Genomic DNA, 21,732 nt, shown 5'->3' with positions numbered 1-21,732 from the left:
ACAGCATTCTTCCAGCAAATTGTTCTCCAGTGTTGGACGTCTGTCATGGCTGTCAGATTTGATTCAGCTTCCATCTCTTACAGGAAGAAAAGCTGTAAAAGCTAACAAGAAAGCTATTAAGGCCTGACGCAACAATGCAGCTGCAAGCTGAGAGGACGCCCGAGGTCTGAACGCTTCGAGAGTGCTACATGTGTTTGGACTTCATCAAAGTCTCAGTCTGAGCTCCATTCTTGTCTTTTAGAATATTCACATCAATTGATAAGAATACAGAACAAATGTGTGCACTTCAGAGATTCACTAGACCAAATAAAAGAAATAAAACTTTTTTACATTATAGTAATATGTTCATAGACATTTACATTGCAATTTCTCGCGATTAAAGTCACAGAAAGACACAAGAAAAATATTTTTAAAAGCGCATATTAACCAAAAAATAACTTTTAAAAATGGTCAAGTAAACACTGAAATTCTCATTTGCAGGAGTAGACTGGCTAACCATCAAATAAGTTTTAAGTTTTAATAATCTTTTTGGTGCCTTAAAATGACCTCGGTCAAACCAAGCAATCTACATTAAAAGCTAGAAAAATACAAATAAAAACAACAGCAAAAAGGTCAAAACTGTTAAAGATAAAAAGTATAAATAAGTGACATAAAAATTTAAAAACACCAAATAATAGCAAAGCAAAACAATAAAACAGTAAAATACACCAGCAGAGCAGAGTCTCATGCTGTGTCAAAGGCCTGGCAATAAAAATGGATTTAAAGAAGTTTTTTGAAAATGGATAGTGAAGATGCCTGCCGAATGCTCAGTGGTAACGCATTCAAAGCTTCGGAGCACAGACTGAAAACATTCGTTCTGCTTGGAGCTTCATCTTTAACCTCAGTACCTCCAGGAGAACCCAGTTGGGGTGTAAGGACAGAGGAGCTCAGAGGTAAGGCGCCGCACGATTGTTTACAGATTTACAAACAAATAAAATAATCTTAAAATGAACCCAAAAATTTACAGGCAGCTAGTGAAGGGTAGCCAGGATGGGGGTGGTGTGGTCCCTCTTACGTGCTCCCACCAGGACCCGAGCAGCTGTGTCCAAGCAGTGTTCTGGACCAGTTGGAGACGTGAGAGGAAAGACTGGCTGACTCCCAAAAAGAGAGAGTAACAGTAATCCAGCCGAGATGTAATGAAAGCACGGATTACTGTCTCAAAATTACGTTTTGGTAAAAATGTTTTCACCTTCACCAACTGCCTCTAATGAAAGAAGCTGGATTTTACCAATGAGCTGAATTTGACAGTCAAGTTTAAAATAACTGTCCATTTTAAAACCCAGGTTTGACACAGATTGTTTTAAATGTGGAGCCAAGGGATCCAACTCCACTGAGGAGGGGTCGCAGGAGCTGCTTGGACCAAATACCATCACTTTCTTTTTTTGGTCATTAGAACTTAAAAAGCTTAGGGCCATCCAGTCTCTGATGTCTCGTAAAGAAGACAGTATAGTGATGTAATGGAGCAACCCCTTTTTTTATTGGTAAATAGATCTGACTATGGTCAGCCTGGCAGTGAAAGGAAACTCCATATTTTCTCAGGATGGAGCCCAAAGGAAGGAGGTTTAAAGAGAAAGTGGTCTTAAAATAGAGGCCTGTGGAACCTCAAACAACAGTGGAGCAGTTAAAGAAAAGGATCCGGACATGCTCATACACACAGTCCTGTCAGCCTAATAAGATGAAAGCCAGTCAAGTTATAGATTGTGGTCCAAAGAGTCAAATGCTGCTGACAAGTCCAGCAAAAGAAGGACAACATGGTTCCCATCGTCAGTTTCCCGGAAGATATTGTTAAAAACCCTCAGCAGCGCAGATTCTGTGTTAGGCATGGTTGTAAAACCAGACTGGAACCTCTACAGGACGTGGTTCTGATCGAGGAAGGAGTTCAACTGTATGTAAGTCACCTTCTCTAAAATTTCTGAGAGAAAGGGTACCCTAGAGATGGGCCTAAAGTTGGCTAAGTCAGAGTTTTCTTTTAAACAGGGGTTTAACAACAGCATTTTTAAAACTTGCAGGTACCACAACCATAGACATTGGTCTTAATAATGGTAAGTATCGACTGTCCAATACTGGTGAAAATTTGTTCAAAATAGTGAGGGGGGGGCGGCACTCAGAAATGAGGCTGAAGGTTTCATGTGGACGACAATGACCTTCTAGAAAAGACAGTCACAGGCTCAAATGTCTGGAGCACAGCCTGAAGATGGACAGACTCGGATGAGTCAAAGCCGGGTGTTAAAATAACAGCTCTGATGTTTGTAACCTTCTGCATGAAAACATTTACAGCAACAAAAAAATATAATAAAGTGTTAAAAATTAAAACATAAAAAAAAAAGCCATAACAAAAAATAAAATGAAAGCGCTAAAAAAATGTTTGCCTACTAAAAAAAAGACTCCCATTGCCTAGAAGTCATATCAAGAATAAATAGCTATTATGAAATAAATAACTTAAAAAAATGTTTACAGCATCAAAAAATATTCTGTTTTGTTGGAACTGAGAACATTCTGAATTATATATGATTAAATACAATGTGGTACATTATTTTCTGTTCTATCTTGACAGGAAAATGACCACTGTTTGTAGCAGACTGCATGAGAGTTGCACAATGACATATTAGTTTGGAACAAAACATATTTTGACATTTATATCATCAAAAATGGCATATTCCACATCTTGTTTAAAACATGATCTATTCTGATAAAAAGCACTTACAAAATGGCGTTTGGATGGCAGTAAATCATTTAAGATAAGAGCCAATGGAACCAAATTATTTACATATATGTAAATGTAGAAAATATATTCTTTTTTGTTTCAAGTTTTTCTTTTTCTTAAATTTTAGTTACTTAAATTTGCACTAGATTAATTTACACACACTAGGCCACATTCCAAAACCCTACAGTCTTAGTGTTTTGGATATCGTTACAATCCTAATTTTGTATAATTTAATCTATCACATCCTTCTTTTGTTACATTTTCTACTTTTACTGAAAATAATTTATTAATCATATGTATGCACTGATCATCTGCCGGGATTAACAATATATCAAATTTGACCAAAATTTGGCTGGATTTCAAAAAGTGTATCAACCATTTGCTGAGATGCTTCTGAATTCCTCTTTCAGTAACTAGGAACAAATAAAACCTTCTGTGATGAATCTACTTTTACTTTGAGTGATTTTTCTTTCCCCCTCATAATTTCAACAAAGGGGCAAATCCCCTCAGTAATACTTGATTTAATGTGAAAAGGTTACAGTACAGGTAATGTCTAAATTTGTCACTTCCAGCAAGTCTTTAAATGTCCATGCAATCAAAAAAAGTTGTAATTTCAATTTTGAATAAACATATAACATTTTCTAAGGAAAAAATATACTAACATCATTACACATAAGGATTCAGTCTCTGTTAGAAATCACTCCACATTAATTGTTGCAGTCACACACACACAAACGTTCCTTTATTGTGTTTTTATGAACAGTTTGCACATTTATGATTTATCATTAGCAACAAGAATGATCCATCAATGATAATAAATTGTCTTAGATTAAAAAAAGAACAAATAGGCATGAATAAATAATAAAAAAGTGAATAAATCTCTTTTTTTCATCCTTCAAGTGACTGAACTTCTTTTATGCATTATAAATCAATTCATCTAGCAAAAACAGATCCTAACTTTATAAAATATGAGATTTCAGTTCAAGTCCAGTGTCTTCAAAAGCATTCAGAAGAAAAAAATATCAAACTAGCAGTGAAATGTCACTATAATACAATAAACATCATAGAGTTCTCTAATAAAATCTGACATCAACCAACTAGAGGAAAACCTACTGAGGTGCACAGGAGAAAACATTCTCTTGATGGCACAAAGGGGAGGAAGGCATAATTTTGGGCTTATTTGTATTTGTTTTTGTTTGTTTTTAAATCATTCGATTCCAGACATTCTTCTTTGTTCTGTATTTTTATCAAGGCAGAGGCAGACTTTGTAATCACACTTGGAAGTTACACTTTAGTTTACAGTCTGTGGAGCTTTTTTCGAGCCCAAATTGAATAGTACATGTGCTCATCTCAAAAATGACTGAGTTTGTTAATCAAACCATATTTCTGTAACATGTAACATAAAAAATTATACATAAAGGTTATGCTTGACTTGTTGTACTGGAGGCACAAAGAAAAGCATTTTTACTCTAACATAAAATAAGATAATACCCTTTGTACCACTTCTTGATGTGCTGATGTGATTGATTTCTTTTTATTCAGTATTTTGTTTTTGTCTTTTAGTAAAATGATTAGGTAAAATAATTACTCTAAAAAGAAAACCAGTTAGAATAATCTTGCTAATATATCAATGTCTTATTTGTTTTTGTTTTTTTCAAATTAAGATTATTCAGCTTTTTCAGATGCTTCTAAATGATTCATAACCAGGTAAAAATAAAAAAATTCAGATATGTGTCAAGATCTTAATTTAGCAATTTTGTTTCAAACTATTATGATAAGAATATACAATTTAACAGTGAAAACCTCGTTTTTTTTTGTCTGTAGCTTTTTCTGATACTGGGGTTAATGGCAAATATCATTTCCATGGCCCGTTTTGCAGAAAATGATGACGAAAACCTTTTTTTGTTTTGAGTCTCCCTCATTACGTGTTGCTGGTTGTTGCACCTGAAATTATCATCGCCCAAAAAAGGATTTAATATCAGACTTTTGCATCACATTTGGCTGATTTTTAAGTTATTAATTTATATTATATAAAAGCTTTTTCATTATTTACAAACAATGATTTAGATTTAATGCATTTCAGATTATGAAATGCATCTCTAATGTAATAAAGTTAGCCTATGTTTAGGAACCAAAAACTGAATATTTTTGATTTATAAATTTCTGTTGGTTATTTTTGAAATTCTACATCAGTAACCCAAATAATTTTTTTTAAAACTCTAAAATTTGAAAAGAAAAATCAATTTACAAGCTTTCCTTAGATTAAAATCCCATTTATTACTTAATAGGGGTGTAACAATTCATTGTTTAACGAATGAATTGATTTCATCAAATAGATCAAACCAGATCGATCTGTCTGAGGCAGAATTGAATCAAATTGACCAAGACGATGAAATTGTTTCAAAACGAGATAAATTGATATTTGAATTAAAATGAGGAAATACCATTAGTATTGAGAAATGGTAGGTTTACTATACTTAACTATATTTATCTCTTAGTCGCACTGGTTGAAGTTTTTGGTAAGATGTCCTGGTTCGATTTGAGGTTAAAATGACTAAAATCGAAAGTGAATGGAATCTGTAACCACAAATATCGAATCAAATCGTTGTTAAAATAAATCGTTGCACCCCTACTACTTAAGTAAAAGAATACTGCTAAATTTTAATAAAGCCCATTGGTTTCTTTGTCTTTTACAAAATGAAATGTAGGTGTAGTTGTATTTTGTGTGAATTTTTTCTGTCTCGTTTTTTTATTGGTGCATGTCTCTTGTTGTTTTTTTGGCAAATGTTGAAACACTTACTTTTTTAAAACACCACTGGTGTGGCGCTTGTCACGTCTGAAAGCTTTTGACACAACTGCACAGAGCCTCTGCAACCTGTAGACTGTATAATAAGGTGCACTTTAAATGATTTGCACTCATATTCAAAGTACAGCAGTTCTGCGCTGTGCAGCTTGAAACTGGGCTGAGAGCTTAAAGGCTCTTTTGGTCTCATTCTTCAAGAGTGGATAGGAAAATGTGCCTATGGTTGGCATTGGTAGCCTAAGTTGGATCCTTTCTTTCATGCTTAGGACAATCCGGAAGTTTAAGTAAACCCTGTCTTCCGTTTCTTTTATTTCTCTGGCCTGACGTTCACTCTTTTACAGTGTTGCTGCAACAAAGTTAGGATGTGTCATCATGACAGGAAACAGCAGCTTTGCCTATTCCATAATTTCATGCGCTGCACCCCTTTTGCTTCCTGGTTGAGTAAATTTTAGGACTCTGATAAAATCATGATAAATAATCTTTTCTTTGTAGACGATGAAATGCAAATTATTTGTGGTAATTAAGGCAGTCTTTCCATTCATAAACAAGACATAAAATATAAATGTTAGGAAGAAAAAAAAGGAGTCTGTCCCAAAGAAGTCTTGGTCACATGTTCCCCTTGGTAACAAAACCTTCCACCTTTTGTTTCTTTATCTCAAATAAAAATCTGTAAAGTTCCACTGCATCTTCTTTTCTTGCTTTTCTGGTGAACTTTTCCCACATGGTGTCCTTCTGAACCGCACAAAAAGACCTGGAGGTTCAGATCTTAGCAGAAAGAAACCTCAACTTTGGAGTTATACGTGCACTGATGGGACGCTCTTGTTGAGGACTTGTGCCCTCATTAGCTGGACACTGGTCATAATTTTCTTCTGATGGCCCATCAGCGTCACCCCGAGCCTCTGAATATCCCTGTAGAGCATACAAAATAAAAAAACAAAAGAAAATATTGATGACTTGTTAATAACAGAAACCTCCTCTTGCCTTTACTGAGATTACTCCTGCAGCTTTTTTTTAACCTTAAAACATCAATGATTCTTTTTTTAAGCATTTTCAGAAAATAAAGTGGGAAAATATCGATCGATTGTGGGTGTCATATGAACTGAATTGCCATCCCACTCTTAACCCATAGATTTTAGTTTAATGTTGGTCCACCTTTTGCCGCTACAGCGTCAACTCTTCCTTCAAAGGCTCTCCAAAAGGTTGAGGATTGTGTTTATAGGAATTTTTGACCATAATTTTAAAATTGCATCGGTGAGGTCACACACTAATGTTGGTGCAGGCCTGACCCTCAGTCTCCACTCTAATTCATCCCAAAGGCGTTGTATCGGGTTCACGTCAGGACTCTGCGCAGGCCAGTCAAGTTCATCCACACCAGACTGTGTCATCCATGTCTTCATGGATCTTGCTTTGTGCACTGGGGCACAGCATGTTGGAAGAGGAAGGGGGCCACTCCCCAACTGTTCCCACAAGGTTGGGAGCATGGAATTGTCCAAAAGGGTCTGGTATCCTGAAGCATTCAGAGTTCCTCTCACTGGAGCTAACGGGCCAAGTCCTGAAAAACAACCTCACACCATAATTCCTCCTTAACCAAATGTCCCTCTCGGCACAATGCAGCTCGATATATACTGTTCTCCTGGCAACCTCCAAACCCAGACTCGTCCATCCGATTGCCAGATGGAAAAACGTGATTCATCACTCCAGCGAAGACGTCTCCACTGCTCTAGAGTCCAGTGGCGGCGTGCTTTACACCACTGGATCTGATGCTTTGCTTTGCACTTGGTGATGTGTGGCTTGGATGTAGCAGCTCGGCCATGGGAACCCATTCCATGAAGCTCTCAGTGTGCTGTACTTGGGCTAATCAGAAGGTCACATGAAGTTTGGAGTTCTGTAGAAATCCGCAGAATCCGCTGAACCCTCTCCGTCAGTTTACCTGGCCTACCACTTTATGGATGAGTTGCTGTAGTTCCCAAACTCTTTCTTTTTGTTATGATAGAGCTGAGAGTTGACTGGAATATTTAGAAGTGAGGACATTTTCCCACTTGATTTGTTGCACAGGTTGCATCCTATGAGAGTTTCGCTCTGGAATTCACTGGGCCGGACATTATTAATTTTATGGGAGACACTGCAAATTACTTAGTGACTGGATGAATGAGACTGACTGTACACTGCTTTGGGTCTTGTAGTTGGTGGAAAGTTCCAACTACCATTTTCTTGCCTACAAGCAAAGTGACCCAAAGGAACTGGCCTGAAGCTTAACTCCAACACACAAGAGTAGGTTTCTTTACTAACCCAAATAAAAAATAAATAAAAAAACATGTGTGAAATTGAGTAACTAGATGTTTTTAATTCTTACCCCAAATAATTGTCTTTTTTATGCAGTGATTTAATAGTCTTTACTTGAGTGAAGAGACAGTCACCCCCTGCTAACACCTTTCCATCGCTGAGCTGTTATAAAGCTCTGTTTCAGTCACCACTTACCCTTGCTTCATGCTTATGACATGTCCCAGAGTGTAGTAGCCCCCCGCTGCAAAGTGTTCCTTGTAGCGACCCATCTTTATGGTGTCCAGCCACTCGTCTACTGAGTTACAGCTACTGAAGTCAGGGATAGCTCTCTCCGTCAGCGGAGGACTGTTTAAACTACAGCAAAGGGAGAAAGAAAGATGGCAGCAGGAGGGCGGAGAAGGAGATGAAGAGGATGGCAAAAAGATTAGTTGGACGGCGTCCGAAAATTAGAGGAGTCACAAAGTGAGTAGGAGGTGAAGCGACCAGGAGGAAAAAAGGGAGCTTTGAGATGTGTCAGTAACCAAGACAGAAAATCAATAGCAGTTAAAATGATAGAGCGCCAGGGAAGGCAGTGGTTGTAGGGTAGATGCTGCGCGTAGATTAATATAAGAAGAAATCTTTAGCTCTCCGCACCCTGCTCTGCCTTTCTTCTGCCTACCATTTCCCCAACCGCCCGCCTGCACACTGAGATGGCGCTATGCTCCACTGACTCCACACAACCTTGGATCTGAACTGAGCAATTTATAAAAGTCCAGCTTTAGCCCAGGTAGCCTCTCAAACCTGTTCCCCCACTCACAGTGGATCAATGTCGGTACCTTGGCACAGCTTTTACTTATGCATGCCGCATCTATCAGAGATGAGCGTAATGGAAAATGAACTGCATCGCTCGCCTCAACTTTGACGGGAAACTTTTGACTTTATCCCATCGCTCCAATGTTTGACATCGGTGGGATGAGATTGGATTTACTCCACCACCCACCACAGGACAGTTACTAAGCAGCCCTGCTGTCTGTCCTATATTGTCCAGGAGATCATCTGCTCAGACCCTTGCAGGCGGCGTTGTTTCTTTGATTTGAAGCTTAATCCACTAATCGCATAAACCAATATTTGATTAAAAGCTGGCAAGCTGTCTGGCCAAATTAAATCAAAAGACACCACGGTGTGTGACACAATGGACCCACGTTGGGTTGCTGCAAACATGGATCTGCTGGGTTCCTTGCCCACCTGCAGAGCTTGTCCACAGACTTCAGGTTCTCCGGGTTGCGGATTAGCTTGTCAAGAATAGTGACTATCTGGCAAAAGCGCGGCCTCTCGTTGCGATCCTTCTGCCAGCAGTCCAGCATGAGTGTGTGTAAAGCAGCAGGGCAGCCCATTGGAGCAGGCAGCCTGTAGCCCTCTTCCACAGACTTGATCACCTGCCAACAGTGAGAAGACCAGGCGTGAGTTCACAGCGTCAGGCATGGCAATAAATCCTGTCAATAATATTTTGACTGAGCAAAGAAGGCCCACATCTCTGTTGGTGAGGTTCCAGTATGGTCGCTCTCCGTAGGACATCACCTCCCACATGACCACGCCGTAGCTCCACACGTCGCTCGACGAGGAGAACTTTCTATATGCAATGGCCTCGGGGGCCGTCCAGCGGATTGGGATTTTCCCACCCTGTCGGTAACACAGAAAAGTTCAAGCAGAATGTACAAGATTCTGGTAAATATTTTAAATAGATTCAAATTCAAGCGCTGTTGGATCCGCAGAAGCTGTCCAAAACTATTGAGAAGAGGCATTAAAGTGTAATTTTTCCATCTTACAAGGAGATGATCACGACGGAGACAAAGGCTGATCAAAGACAGATTATGAAGAGTGGTGCTGTGTGCAGATTGTATTTTAAGACAGTCCTGGAAGCCTTCGGTGCAGCGTGTGCCAACGTTCACGTTGCGCCAGTAAATCAATGTGATCTCTATTCCCATTTTACTGTTACATTAGAACAATGCTCTTGCACTGCCAAGCCAGCAAATACACACAGTCATGCATTTACCATAAATAACTGAAGCGACCACTAATAAATATAAGGTGGTTAATTTGTATGAAATTACAACATTATCGGTGTTTTGTTCTTGTGTAGAGTCATTGAAGATTTTACACGCTGTAATGTTCCAGGCTGCATGAAAACAAATTAATCCCCATTAAAAAAAACTGCATCCACATGGATGATGCTGTTGAGGGTTGCATGTGTGTTCAAGCTGCAGGGTGTCACCAATCAATCAAACTTCATTTATAAAATAAAATCATGAAAATTAAAAACAAAAACAGACAGAAATTAAAATAGAAAAAATAAATAAATAAATAAAATGACTTGGACATCAGTACTGACGCAGGCTGGCAGAGTAATCATAAAACAAATTCCTAATAACAAAACTTGAACAAGAAATATTATGCCATTGAGACTTTTGTGTTGACTACACTGATTGTGCTGGTGTAAATGTAAGAACAAAATGATTCTAAACTGTTCCAAAGAGTCTCTAAAAAATTTTGTATGAATTTTGTGTACATTTTTTCTGTCACGTTTTTTTATTGGTGCATGTCTCTTGTTTTTTGGCAAATGTTGAAACACTTACTTTTTTAAAAGTAATTCTTCTATTCAGAATATAAAGTTTTACGAATTATATTAAACTAAAACCAGAAAAGATGCTAAACCCCTCCAGACTTTTCCTAATCCCTGTAGTGCAGGATACTGCAGGTACTGGAAACTTGGTCTTTTCCTGGGACATGTGAGACTTCTCCGGTGAGGGCACAGACTTCTGAAAATAATGAGATCCATGTAAATAGTTTTCCTCTGGTGAAAATCACCCTGCAACAGGGCTCTTAGGTTAATGTTCTTCTGTAAAGGTCAGCACTTATGGACACAGCACCTAGTGGTTTGTGCTGAAATTACCAGTGAAGGACAGTAGTTTACACTTGTGTTTGACCCTTGTGCTATCTTAGATGACCCCACCCTTACATTGACGTGTTCTCCCTACCATGACAAAGGTGGATAAAGGTGGAAAGATTTCATGTAATCCATGGACACCAGTGAAGATCACAAATTATTGAAGAAAAAAGGTTCAGCGCACTGTCTAGTGGGTCTAGATGACCCAACTCCCAATGTTAAAGTGCCTAGGATAGCACAAGGGTTACACCAACTTATAAAAAGATACAAACAGGAAACATCCATTGTTTTTTAAGTTGCAAGTAAGTCAAAAAGACTCAAGTCTCAAGTCTGAAGCTACGTTCACACCACCCTTGACAACCTACATTTGACCATCACTTCCAATAAAAAGTCAGCCAAACTCTTGCGTTCACAAGTCCATACACAGGTTTCTATGACCGTTTTTGAACTCTATGTACAAAACACGCCACTATTTAACATGTTTTGAATGTTAAACCAGGTAGAACTTTGACCAATTAGCAACTTGAATTTGGTGGTGAGCTATGGATGGCGTCCTCTTCAATTCACGGAAGAGCCAACCCTTTGAAAATTAATCATGGAGGAGAAATTAGTAATTGCGGTTTGTGCCTGGCTGGAATCATTCCACACCAAGTCTTTCATATTGGAGAAGAGCTGTGAAAGAAAAAGCCTGGGAGAAAGATTTGTGAAATTTGCGCTGCTCCGACATTTCGCACCAAGCCTCTTCCAACTGAAGGTGGTGGACAAGCGGTAGTTTCAGGAAGCGACAGTCCAGTGTGAACACTATATGCTTAGGATGCGTTCAAGAAGGTTTTAGTGCTTACTTGAACGTGCCTCACATAATTATGTGAGCGTAACATAAGAGTTCTCCAGTCTCAAAGCTCAAGTGAAAATTTGATTTTTGTTATCTTGAAGAGTGGTCTCAATTTTCTTCACGATCATAAAGGGCAGAATTATCTTTTACCTACTGAAGTGACTTTTGTCCAAATTAAAAAAGATCATTAAGGATTTCTTTTGACACACAAAAAATGGTTTCAGTTTGTCACCAAACCCTCTATCAAACTCTTAAATGACATGAACACTTGACGATCGTGCACTTTAGTTTTGGTTCCAGGTTCTGTTTTCTGATTTCGTCTGTACTGTCTCACCTGCATTCATTTGATAATCATCCACAGCTGCCTTCAGTTCAGTCAATCATTCTCAGTGTATTTAAGAGTCTGGTTTTCAGTTCAGGTTTGTCAGGGTGTCAGTTTTGTCATCCTTTTTGGTCCTCCCTGTATTCATTGCCTTGTCATGGTTTAGGTTTATTTTAATTTTAATTACTTACCCCTGCTAGACAACCAGTTCCTAACAAAGACGGTGTCTTGTTTATTTGATTTTTAATTTTCTAAACTTTAAAGTAAAAGCAATCATTTCCTTATAATATTTTCTTCCCAGAAACTGTTCTGTTCCTTGTCTTGTGATAAACTGTAAAGTGTTGAAAAAAAAATCTGCCCTAAATTTAGCAGTAAATGAAAAGCTTTCATTGAAGGAGAAAGCTGAATAACGCTAAATAAAAGGCCACAGATGCATGTTCAGGACCGGAATAGACTTGCAAATGTTAGCAAGTAAGTGAACTACTTGCATTATTCTTGATGTAAGTCTGACACTTAATTAGGCTGAGGAATGGAGACATCACTTCCTGAGCAAACAGCACCTTCCCACTGGCTTACATTACACATTTGAAGGACACCTGATGTCCTACATGCAAAAAAAGCAAAAAACACAACAATCCGAAAATGCAAACCTTCTCTCACAGCTTCAACACTTTGTTCAGTGACTTTGCTGCCACCTTTACCCCAACACAATAAGCAGCTCTACTCACCTTTCTACCATTTCCAGACAGTAATGAGAGCTTTTTAATCTCCAGCCATTATCAGGTATTAATTTGAGGTACGCTGTAATGACACTATAATGTCTGTAATATCACAATCTATGATCTTTTTCCCCTTCAGAGTGCCTCTGAGTGATGCTGCTCATAATCACCTCTGTAAACTGATTGCTGTGCTTTTAGCTGAACAGACAAAAGCGCCCAACACCGATTTCCATCTGATTTTCTGTGACTTTAAAGCGTCACACCTTTCAAGTTAAAACCCAATATATTTCAGCTTCTGCAGGTTTATCATTTAACTGATCCATGCTAGAGGGCTTACACTAAACTGGGTATTTTGTGTGACTTTTATAAAAGTTAAAATAAATCTGAATATGTTTTTGGATGAGTGTATTTGTCTCCCGTTAGATTTTTTGTCAAAATCTCATTTTAACCAAACCTTAGGGAGCAAACTTTTATTTTTCATCGTAGCAGTTTTCTTACCATTAGGCTGTTATTTACCTAAATAATGCTGCTTCTATAATTATTTATGGGATGAGGAACATCCTCAGTGTTTTAGGTGACTGATGATGATGTTGCTGGATGTTTTCTGCGAGAGTGTAGCTTAAGTTCACAATGGTAGTCAAGTATCACTACCGATACTAGCACTTGTCCGCCACCTATAGTTAAAAGAGGCTTGGTGCGAAATGTCGTTGCGGTTCAAATCTCAAACCTTCCTCCAGGGTTTTTCTTTTACAGCTCTATTCTGATATATGCAAGACTTGAGGTTGTGTAATTCTGGTTGGACATAAATTGTGAAATAAAAAAAATCATGAAATCCAGGTTATGAATATTTTTGTATTTCTAAATGAATACATAACACAGGTGACATGAACTCTAAAATACAAAAAAAACAGTTTTGACTACCAGAGAAGAACTTTTATGTATTAATATTTTAAATCTGTGTCTTTTAAAAACCTATTTCCACATTAATTTTTACAAAGTGTTGAGTAGCCTTTTTTCAGCAGCAAATTGTGAATTATTATAATTTGTGAGTTTTCAGAATTCAATTTCAGAAATGTTTTAATTTTTTATGTCTGTCACCTAAAAGCATCTTGAACAGAAACTTTTCCAACGGCAACTTTTTACTTGAAACGGAGTGACAGTTCAATTTAACAGATTTGAAGTGACATTAATTTCCTCCTTAATTAAAATCACAGAACTTTATGATACACCCTGCAGTTTCCTCATAGCTTTTTTCCCCCACATGTGAACTCTCCTTTTATTGCTTCATTATAAATCTGTGCATTTTTAATTTCAAAGGACATCCAGCTCAGAAGATCTTTACAGAACTAAATTAAGATTAAAAATATGCAGTTTGAAGAAGATAACAACTTAAAGAACAACCACAATCTGCTTTTGTGTTTTTGCAGAGCTCCTTTATAGCAGACAGGAAGTAACGAGGCCAAGTTTGTGTGAAGAAGACACCTGCAAGACATTAATTTCAGGAGCGACAGTGCAGTGATTATAAATGCATAAACGGACGCATCCACACACTCAGCACTTCACTCTCATGGCTTCTTCATTTCCTTTCCAAGTTTGGCTCCTTGTTTGGGATTTGCTGCACCTTTTGCATAAAAGTATTATAAAAAAATAATTTTAGCAGAATAAAAATTTTTTTTTTTTTTAATTTGTTCTCCTTAATTTGGTAGCATTCATCCGCAAGAAAAAAAACAGGCAGTTACAGTCTGATGGTCAAGAAAATACAACTTTTGAGGACTCTGATTAGCTTTATAAGGAGTTTAGCTTCACCTTGGCTCCAGACTCTTTGTTTACTGCAGAACAAAGCCTTTAAGTTGCATCAAATATTTCAACGTTGTGTCCACTGTCAAGTCCCACTTTGAAATTCCATTTCATGTACAATTCATTCTTGTTAAAATTCAAAAAGATAAAAATTATTTCACCCAAAACAAGTAGGACTGGAGATCAGTCATCTCAGAAAAACATTACAGTAAGTCAAAGCATGGTGGTGGTATTATAATGGTGTGGGGGTGCTTGGCAGCTTTACGACAAAGAAAAAAATGTATATAAGTGATGGAACCTTGGTGTGTTCAGTTTATGATCTCATGATCTCAAAAGCACTTTGAGTACTCTGACAAAGAGAGAGTTCTGACTGCTGGTCCTTGACATGTTTATCCTATCCCACAGACATAACTGATAATTTGTCACAAAGATCTGATTGCAATTAATTTGTATCAAGAGTTGAATTTTTATTTCAACGTAACTATTCTTTTTTTGTTTAAAGTCAGGCAAAGTTGGACCAAAATTGCCTCTTCTGTGTGCATTCATGATTTTTTTTTTCTTTTTGTTAGGGTTAGGGTTTTTTAAGGCCTACAACAGTCCTGGACTTCAAGAACTATAATTGTTTTTGTAATTCTTTAGTCTTAAAGTGCATTTAAACAACAATTTCACCCCGACACATACTAAAAAACTCACCCAGTACTTGGTTAAAATGAATTTTTGACAAAAAAAAATATTTAAAAAAATAAATTACATCACAGTAGGCAAAACTGTTAAAAAATTAATGTATCCAAAATCTCTTCAGAGGCTAAAATAAAAAATAAAAAATTGAAATCCATTTTGAGAACAAAACAAACATGTCAAGGACAGATAACTTCCATTGCTAAGAAAATCCAAAAGTTTACTAGAAGATAGACTAGTTCAGCTTGGAAAATATAAAATAAAAAGACTAATTCAGCACCCCCAGGTGATCTAAACATCAAATATTTAGCCGCCATTTCAAATAAAAAAAGTGTGTTTCATCAAGTTGTCTGGGTGACCAGGGTTTATAAGGCGCATGAAGCCGCTGTTCGGTCGGTGAGGCTGGCTTGGCAAGGGCAGTTAGAGCCTGTAGACCATTTTATTTATTTATTATTATCATAGCACTGCGTGTGTGTTTGTGTGTGTGAGTGCGTTATTCCTTGCCTCGATGTGAAAACTCACACTGGTGGTGTATGCAGCATCGGGGTCATCCTCCAGGACTCTGGACAGGCCAAAGTCAGACACCTTACACACCAGGTTGCTGTTGACCAGGATGTTGCGGGCGGCCAGGTCGCGGTGGATGTAGCCCAGGTCAGACAGGTAGGTCATGCCTGCCGCAATGCCACGCAGCAACCCAACCAGCTGGATGATGGTGAACTGGCCGTCGTGTCTCTGCAAGAGCAGAACGAAGATAAGGTCAGGAGGAAGGAAGGAGGCAGCGACTTAAGGGCAGATCTCTAAAACGACTGCAATGATCCCAAAGAAGCTGAGAAATTATGGAGAGAAGATTTTAATCAAGATAGTGAAGAGACTAAAGATAAGAGAATAAAAACATGATAGGGATTTGCTTTTAATTAATCATCTGCAGTATTCTCATTTGAGCAAACACTGCAGATGTTTAACATTGCGTATAACACATTGTTAAATCAACCTTGTTACAATCCTCTAGCACACATCAAGTCATGTCACTCTCCTGCAAAGACACACGAATCATCTTAAGCTTCTTGGCTCAACATACTGGTGCAGATCTCCAGATCACAGACCAAAGAAACATTCAATCAAGATGAAAACTTCCACTTTTTTCAGAAATGTAACTTGAAATAAATTATTTTTTTTTACAGTTATTCCTTTTCCATGTTTTTGTCAGCTTCAATGAGAAAGGATTTCAGTATTCTGAAAAAATACAAAAAAAGGAAAGAAAAGTACTTTATCAAACCCCTTTTTGGTTATGTTTGACAATAAGACTTTACGCTTTTATTTCCTGTTTGTGATTTTTCTGCCTTTTTTAAAAAAAATTTCCAGCTTTTGTCTACAAAACTTTCATGCTTATCTTTTTTCTCAAGCCCGAATATTAAATAAAGAATTGAAAAGCATAAAAAAGCCCCCTCCCCAGAAAAGTGATTTTGAATGTGAAATCCAGACGTAGAGACAAAGACTGTCTTTTAAACCAATCTGTAACTGTGTTTAAATATGTGGTCATGTTAATGAATGATGACTCTTTTGCTCTGACAGCAAACCCTCAGTGTTTTATAGGTTACCTGCACCATCTAAATTCATTTTAATTGAATCTAAAGCCAAAAGGTTGGAGCTTTTGGCTTCAGAGAATTGAACTGTGCACACAGGCCCAGAAAATCTTCATCCGATTATAAAAAATGTTTACATATGCCACCCTTTCGATCGGAATAAATCATTTTGACGTGGAGAACTATCTAAATTACTGAAAACGGCCGTAGAAGAAGAAATAGCGAGTTCCATTGTAACCAAACAAAGCTAGAGCAAGATGATCTTCTAAATATGCTTTTATTATTGTTATTATTATTATTAAGTGCCTGTTTGATCACGATTTTCTAAATATATGCGACTAGTGCTTTATTCTTAGGCGAATGGACCCGGAAAAAGGGTTAGGATTAGGCTAATAAATGCTACCAACAACATTTAGCTTTGACACTTTAAATCCAAGCGGTCAATACTGCAATATGGATCTTGGCTGCACGTAGATATTTGGAATAACATCAGCCTTTATTTTGTCTGAGCACGATTGGAAACATATTGAAGACCAACAATCAGAATAAATTGTTTCACATGCACCACGATCGGATCAACAGTCGGCATTACCCACCTATTTTGATCGGAGGTAAATTTTGATCCAAATGAGTCTGATTGGGTCAGAGTATTCCGAACGGCTTGTTTACATGACGCCTTTTTATTCTGATCAGGCATTTATTCTGATTATTGTTGTCCATGTAGCCGCAGCTACTGTTCCAGACTTTGCTTAAGGATACATAAAATTCAAAAGTGCAATAAAAACCTTCAGTAAAGTCAAGCAGTCACAAGCATCAATACCAACCCTTAGAAAGGAGTCCAGAGAGCCGTTCTCCATGTACTCTGTGATGATCATCGCTGGTTTGCCTGGATAAACAACAAAAGATTATTTTACAAATGCTTATGTTAAAGAGCACATGTGGATTGAAGATCCACACTTGGATGATTGCTTTCTTCATGATTTTGTCAGCCTTTCACATCATGGAGGAGATTGCTACTTCTATCAATCAGTTAAAGTGAAAGCATTATCTTTATTTACTTTTCTTCTATCTCCCTCCCCTTTAACGAAAAAGAATATGTATATATACTTAAAACAAAAAATGTAAAAAAAAAAATAATAAAAAAAGAAAAAATAATAATAAAATAATAAATAAATAAAACAAAGTGAAAGTATTCACATTTAAAGTGGATAATTTTGATTCTGTTACTAATTGCTGCAGCTCGGAGGAATGCAACCCCTTAGAAATAACGTTTTAACATTTTTGTTGTTGTTATTTTCTACTTAATATTCATAAAGTCACAAAGCACATGTTCTGGGCTTTGGTTTTGCCTAAAACCAAGAATTTATTTCACATATTTTGACATCAGGACATGAATAAGTTAAAGACTATGAATAATAAGATAAGAACAAATAAGACAACTTTTTTTTTTTCCTGTTGGACAGGACAGGTAAAAAAGCCAAAAAAAAAACAAATAAGACAACTTTTGTCTTCACAGAGAGCCAAATTTGAAAGTAAGTTGGAATATTGCTCATTTTTATAGCCCTGAAACATTTGCAGACTGGTTAACTCTACAGACCTATGTTATATTTGGCTTTAGTGCAACCTTTGGTTTTGAAGCCTCGTACCCCCCCCCCCCCCCTGCTGTATCAAAGAAGACACTGGACCAAATGGCTCTTTTAGGGTTTAGAACATTTGCATTTTTAATCCACTAACTAAATGAGATTACCGGAAGTATTTTGTGGTTTGTGTACACAATATGTTTTACTTCTTTTTTTCCCTTTAAAATTATTTTTTTTTTTGGTTAATTAATAGCTAAAAATATCATTGTTGTTTGTAAATGAAGAATATCAGTCTATATGTCTGTGTGGCTGTAAAAACTCCTCCTTCCATCATCCTTTGGGTGGTCCAGGTGCATTTGATTTAATGATTCAGCCATATGTTTTAAATCTGATCAAAATAAGGCACAATAAAGTGAAGCCCAAAAACAGTTGGTATTCAGAAAAGTGTTGAATCAAAGGTATACATTTTGTTTTTAGCCCTCATATTAGTCTTTACTCGTCAAAAATTTGAGCAGGAAAACATTTGATCCGATCAGTCTGGTTTCATCCGGACACATAACATTAATATCTCTATCCACACTGGTGTGTTAAGTATCTTGGGGCCTACTGTGAGTTACGACTCCCTCCAGGTGGATGACATTCGGGTGGTCAAACTGGGCCATTATGGATGCCTCAGCCAGGAAGTCCCTCTTCTGCTTCTCTGTGTATCCTGCCTTCAGAGTCTTCAGCGCCACTGGGATGTCCCTTTTTCCCGGGAGCCTCATCCTTCCATAACACACCTCCCCAAACTCCCCTGAACATGGGGCAGAGAAACAGCCTGATGCAGCAGTTTGAACATCTTCAAATGCACTGCAGTGTCTGAATTCCTGCTGTATCTTCTTCTCAGTCCAGGGCTAAACAGACATCTGCAAGTAATTGTGTCTTCTATATGTAGTGTTTGTCTTTCTGCAGCAGTCACGTGCAGCATATGGCATGTGGAGCTGACAGTGTTAGTATTCCCTGGCCGGCTGAGGCGCTTTGACTGACAGCCCCACGCGTGGCTCTGATTCGGCTCCCTCTCCCTGCTGCACACCGCAGCCTTTACACCAGGCAATGATTTTAACTTAGCTCTGAAATGATTCTCCTCTGTCAGCGTGTGTCTGTGTGTGCATCCATGGTTTTTACCTGAGCCAATAATTTTCTCGATTTTGATCCTGGAAGCTTCAATTTCTCGGGCGAACTCGTGGAGCGCCTGGCAGGGGTCCTCGTATGTGTGCGGGTCGATATAGAACCTCGCATCGGGGAATGACACTAAGATAAACAACATTAGCATTTGGTCACATATTGGAGGATGAGAGCAACATCACATCTGAGCCCCCGTCAGTGCTGTGTGTGCAGGGAAAACCTGATGAGAGAAGGGAAGAATAAGCAGCACACAGGAAAGAAGAGGAGCTTTCTCCTGTAATCAGAGGCTGATGAAAATTGTTTGCTCTAAGGATGAACTTTGTTACACGGTGATAAAAATGCAATCCCTCCAAGAAATGTGATCTAATCCATTATTGGTAATAATTTAGAAATGAGCTAAACGTACCATGACCGTTCTGGTAATGCATCTTCTCCTCATCGGAGTCTTGGAAGGCTTTGCTGTAACCACAGTGTCTATACAAACACATCACACACACACACGTAGACACACACAGACACATAAACATACAGCGGGATGAATACAGAACAGAGCAAGAACCATTGTTCTGTCAAACTCTGATCACAGATCATTCCCAACAACTGTATTGATCGATTCACTTCAAGATTAAAAGACCCACTCCCATCATCTTTTGAGCTATTTTGAGCATATTTTTTTTTAAATAAAGATGTTTTTGAACACTTTTAAGGAATCCCCAAAGAAAAGTTGCAGTAACATTTTTTACAAGACATAAATAGTATCAATTAGGATTCGTTGATAGGTTTTTGTTCACAACTGTGTCAGTTTAAGATGCAAAAATATTGACCTGAGTGCAGAATAAGAGTAACTTATTTACCCGCCATCTCAAACCTGAGGTTCATGTTAATAACGTATTATACATATTTTATTATAAACAATTAATTATCAATTTTGCAGTTTTTTTCAATACTGCAAATAGTCATTACAAGAAAACAGTAACAGTAGACGAGTTATTCTCATATAGTGTTAAAATGAAAATTAGCAAAACCTTTTCCGCTGTAATTTTGTAATGAGCAGGAAAAGCCTTCCACTGCCCCTAGTGGAATGATTATGCACTACAGGGCAGAAAATATGGACCAAGTTGTATACAATGGGTTTTTAAGGAAGTTTAGATCTTGCTTATGAGATAAGGCTCTCAGAAATTGGTGTATTAAATGTTAAACGAACGGTAACATAGGGTTGAAATTCAATTCAATTTTATTTTATTTACATAGCCCAATATCACAGTAGTCATCTCAAACGGCTTTGCACCGGTGAATGTAAAGTAAACATAAAATCATAAGGATCATGAATTTAAAAGCATTCCCAGTGGTTTTTTAAATTAAATAAAAGATATAAAACTGTCAATTTCTTGCTTTTGTTCCAATTTGTGGAATAAAGTTTTCATTTTAATTAAGTTAATTTTCCTATTTAAGTCAAAAAGGTGTAAAACATACTTAAAAGTGACTTAAATAAAACCTTTATTCAACTACTTTGTGTCATGTTTGACAAGCTGATGACAGATTTGTTCATGTTGCAGTTCCATCTAAAGCTCACACTTCTTTTTTTTGTCAACTCAAATTTGAACCTGCACAAACTAATGATATGGTTAAAGAAAATATAAGTGAGGCTTTGAATTAATTTAGTTAATTGGTAAAATTAAATCGCAGGAGACCAGACTGTTTGTAAAAAGCCAAAGTAACCATTTCGGATCCCGGTAATGAGTTCTGGCCTCTAAACATCTTTGTCACCAAAATGAAATTAACTTTCCAGATAAAATGTTAAGACTCCCTCATAATCATGGCGTCATTAACTAAATTATGCAATTACATGTATGTTAGCCTTGAAGATTACTTCATTTTAGGTTTGATGAACAAAACCAATGAGGCTCGGAGGCTAAAGGGAGTGCTTTCAACTCACATCATTAAGAGAATTTACCACCGAAACTTTTACAGTTTTTGTATAAAATTTTAGGATATCACAGCAGAATGCGTTAAATTAAATTTAAATAACCAACATTTCTTTATATAAACAAAAAGAAAAAGAGGAACCCTGTGTTTCGGATTGATTCAGTTGAAAGCTTTTAATTAGAGCCAGGTCCTTTGTTTTTAATTTTTCCATGTTTTCTTCCACTCATCTTTTTCCACTTGTGTTTTGTTCACTTGATTCGAGAAGAACATTATTTCCAGTGAGCTGAAGTTATTGGAAACTCAGTTTATCATTTATGCTTTCTGATTAAGCGCAGACTGTGTATTATCGGTTTCATGTCAGATGTTTTGAAGCAAGTAA

At 37.3% G+C, this 21,732-nt stretch overlaps 1 protein-coding gene across 5 annotated transcripts in view; it reads right to left on the bottom strand.

Moving 5' to 3' along the window:
• Window positions 1-3,226: 3,226 nt before the first annotated feature.
• epha8 (EPH receptor A8) overlaps window positions 3,227-21,732 on the bottom strand; it is a 129,210-nt gene continuing 110,704 nt past the window's right edge. For 2 of the 5 annotated variants that reach the window (XM_023955115.1, XM_023955117.1), the window contains exons 12-20: window positions 19,834-19,901; window positions 19,428-19,553; window positions 18,871-19,056; window positions 17,508-17,569; window positions 15,605-15,832; window positions 9,339-9,488; window positions 9,054-9,244; window positions 8,025-8,183; window positions 3,227-6,455 (exon numbers count right to left, since the gene is read on the bottom strand). In XM_023955115.1, coding sequence (XP_023810883.1) covers window positions 6,341-6,455; window positions 8,025-8,183; window positions 9,054-9,244; window positions 9,339-9,488; window positions 15,605-15,832; window positions 17,508-17,569; window positions 18,871-19,056; window positions 19,428-19,553; window positions 19,834-19,901 — 1,285 coding nt within the window. In that variant the 3' untranslated portion in view covers window positions 3,227-6,340. The remainder of the gene's footprint in view (window positions 6,456-8,024; window positions 8,184-9,053; window positions 9,245-9,338; window positions 9,489-15,604; window positions 15,833-17,507; window positions 17,570-18,870; window positions 19,057-19,427; window positions 19,554-19,833; window positions 19,902-21,732) is intronic. The other 3 variants (XM_023955116.1, XM_023955118.1, XM_023955119.1) reach the window with 2 other exon arrangements.

This window comes from Oryzias latipes, chromosome 5 (genome assembly GCF_002234675.1).
Source record: "Oryzias latipes chromosome 5, ASM223467v1".
NCBI lineage: Eukaryota > Metazoa > Chordata > Actinopteri > Beloniformes > Adrianichthyidae > Oryzias > Oryzias latipes.
Note: the sequence above shows the minus strand (reverse complement) of the source record. Positions and strands in the feature narration are given on the sequence as shown.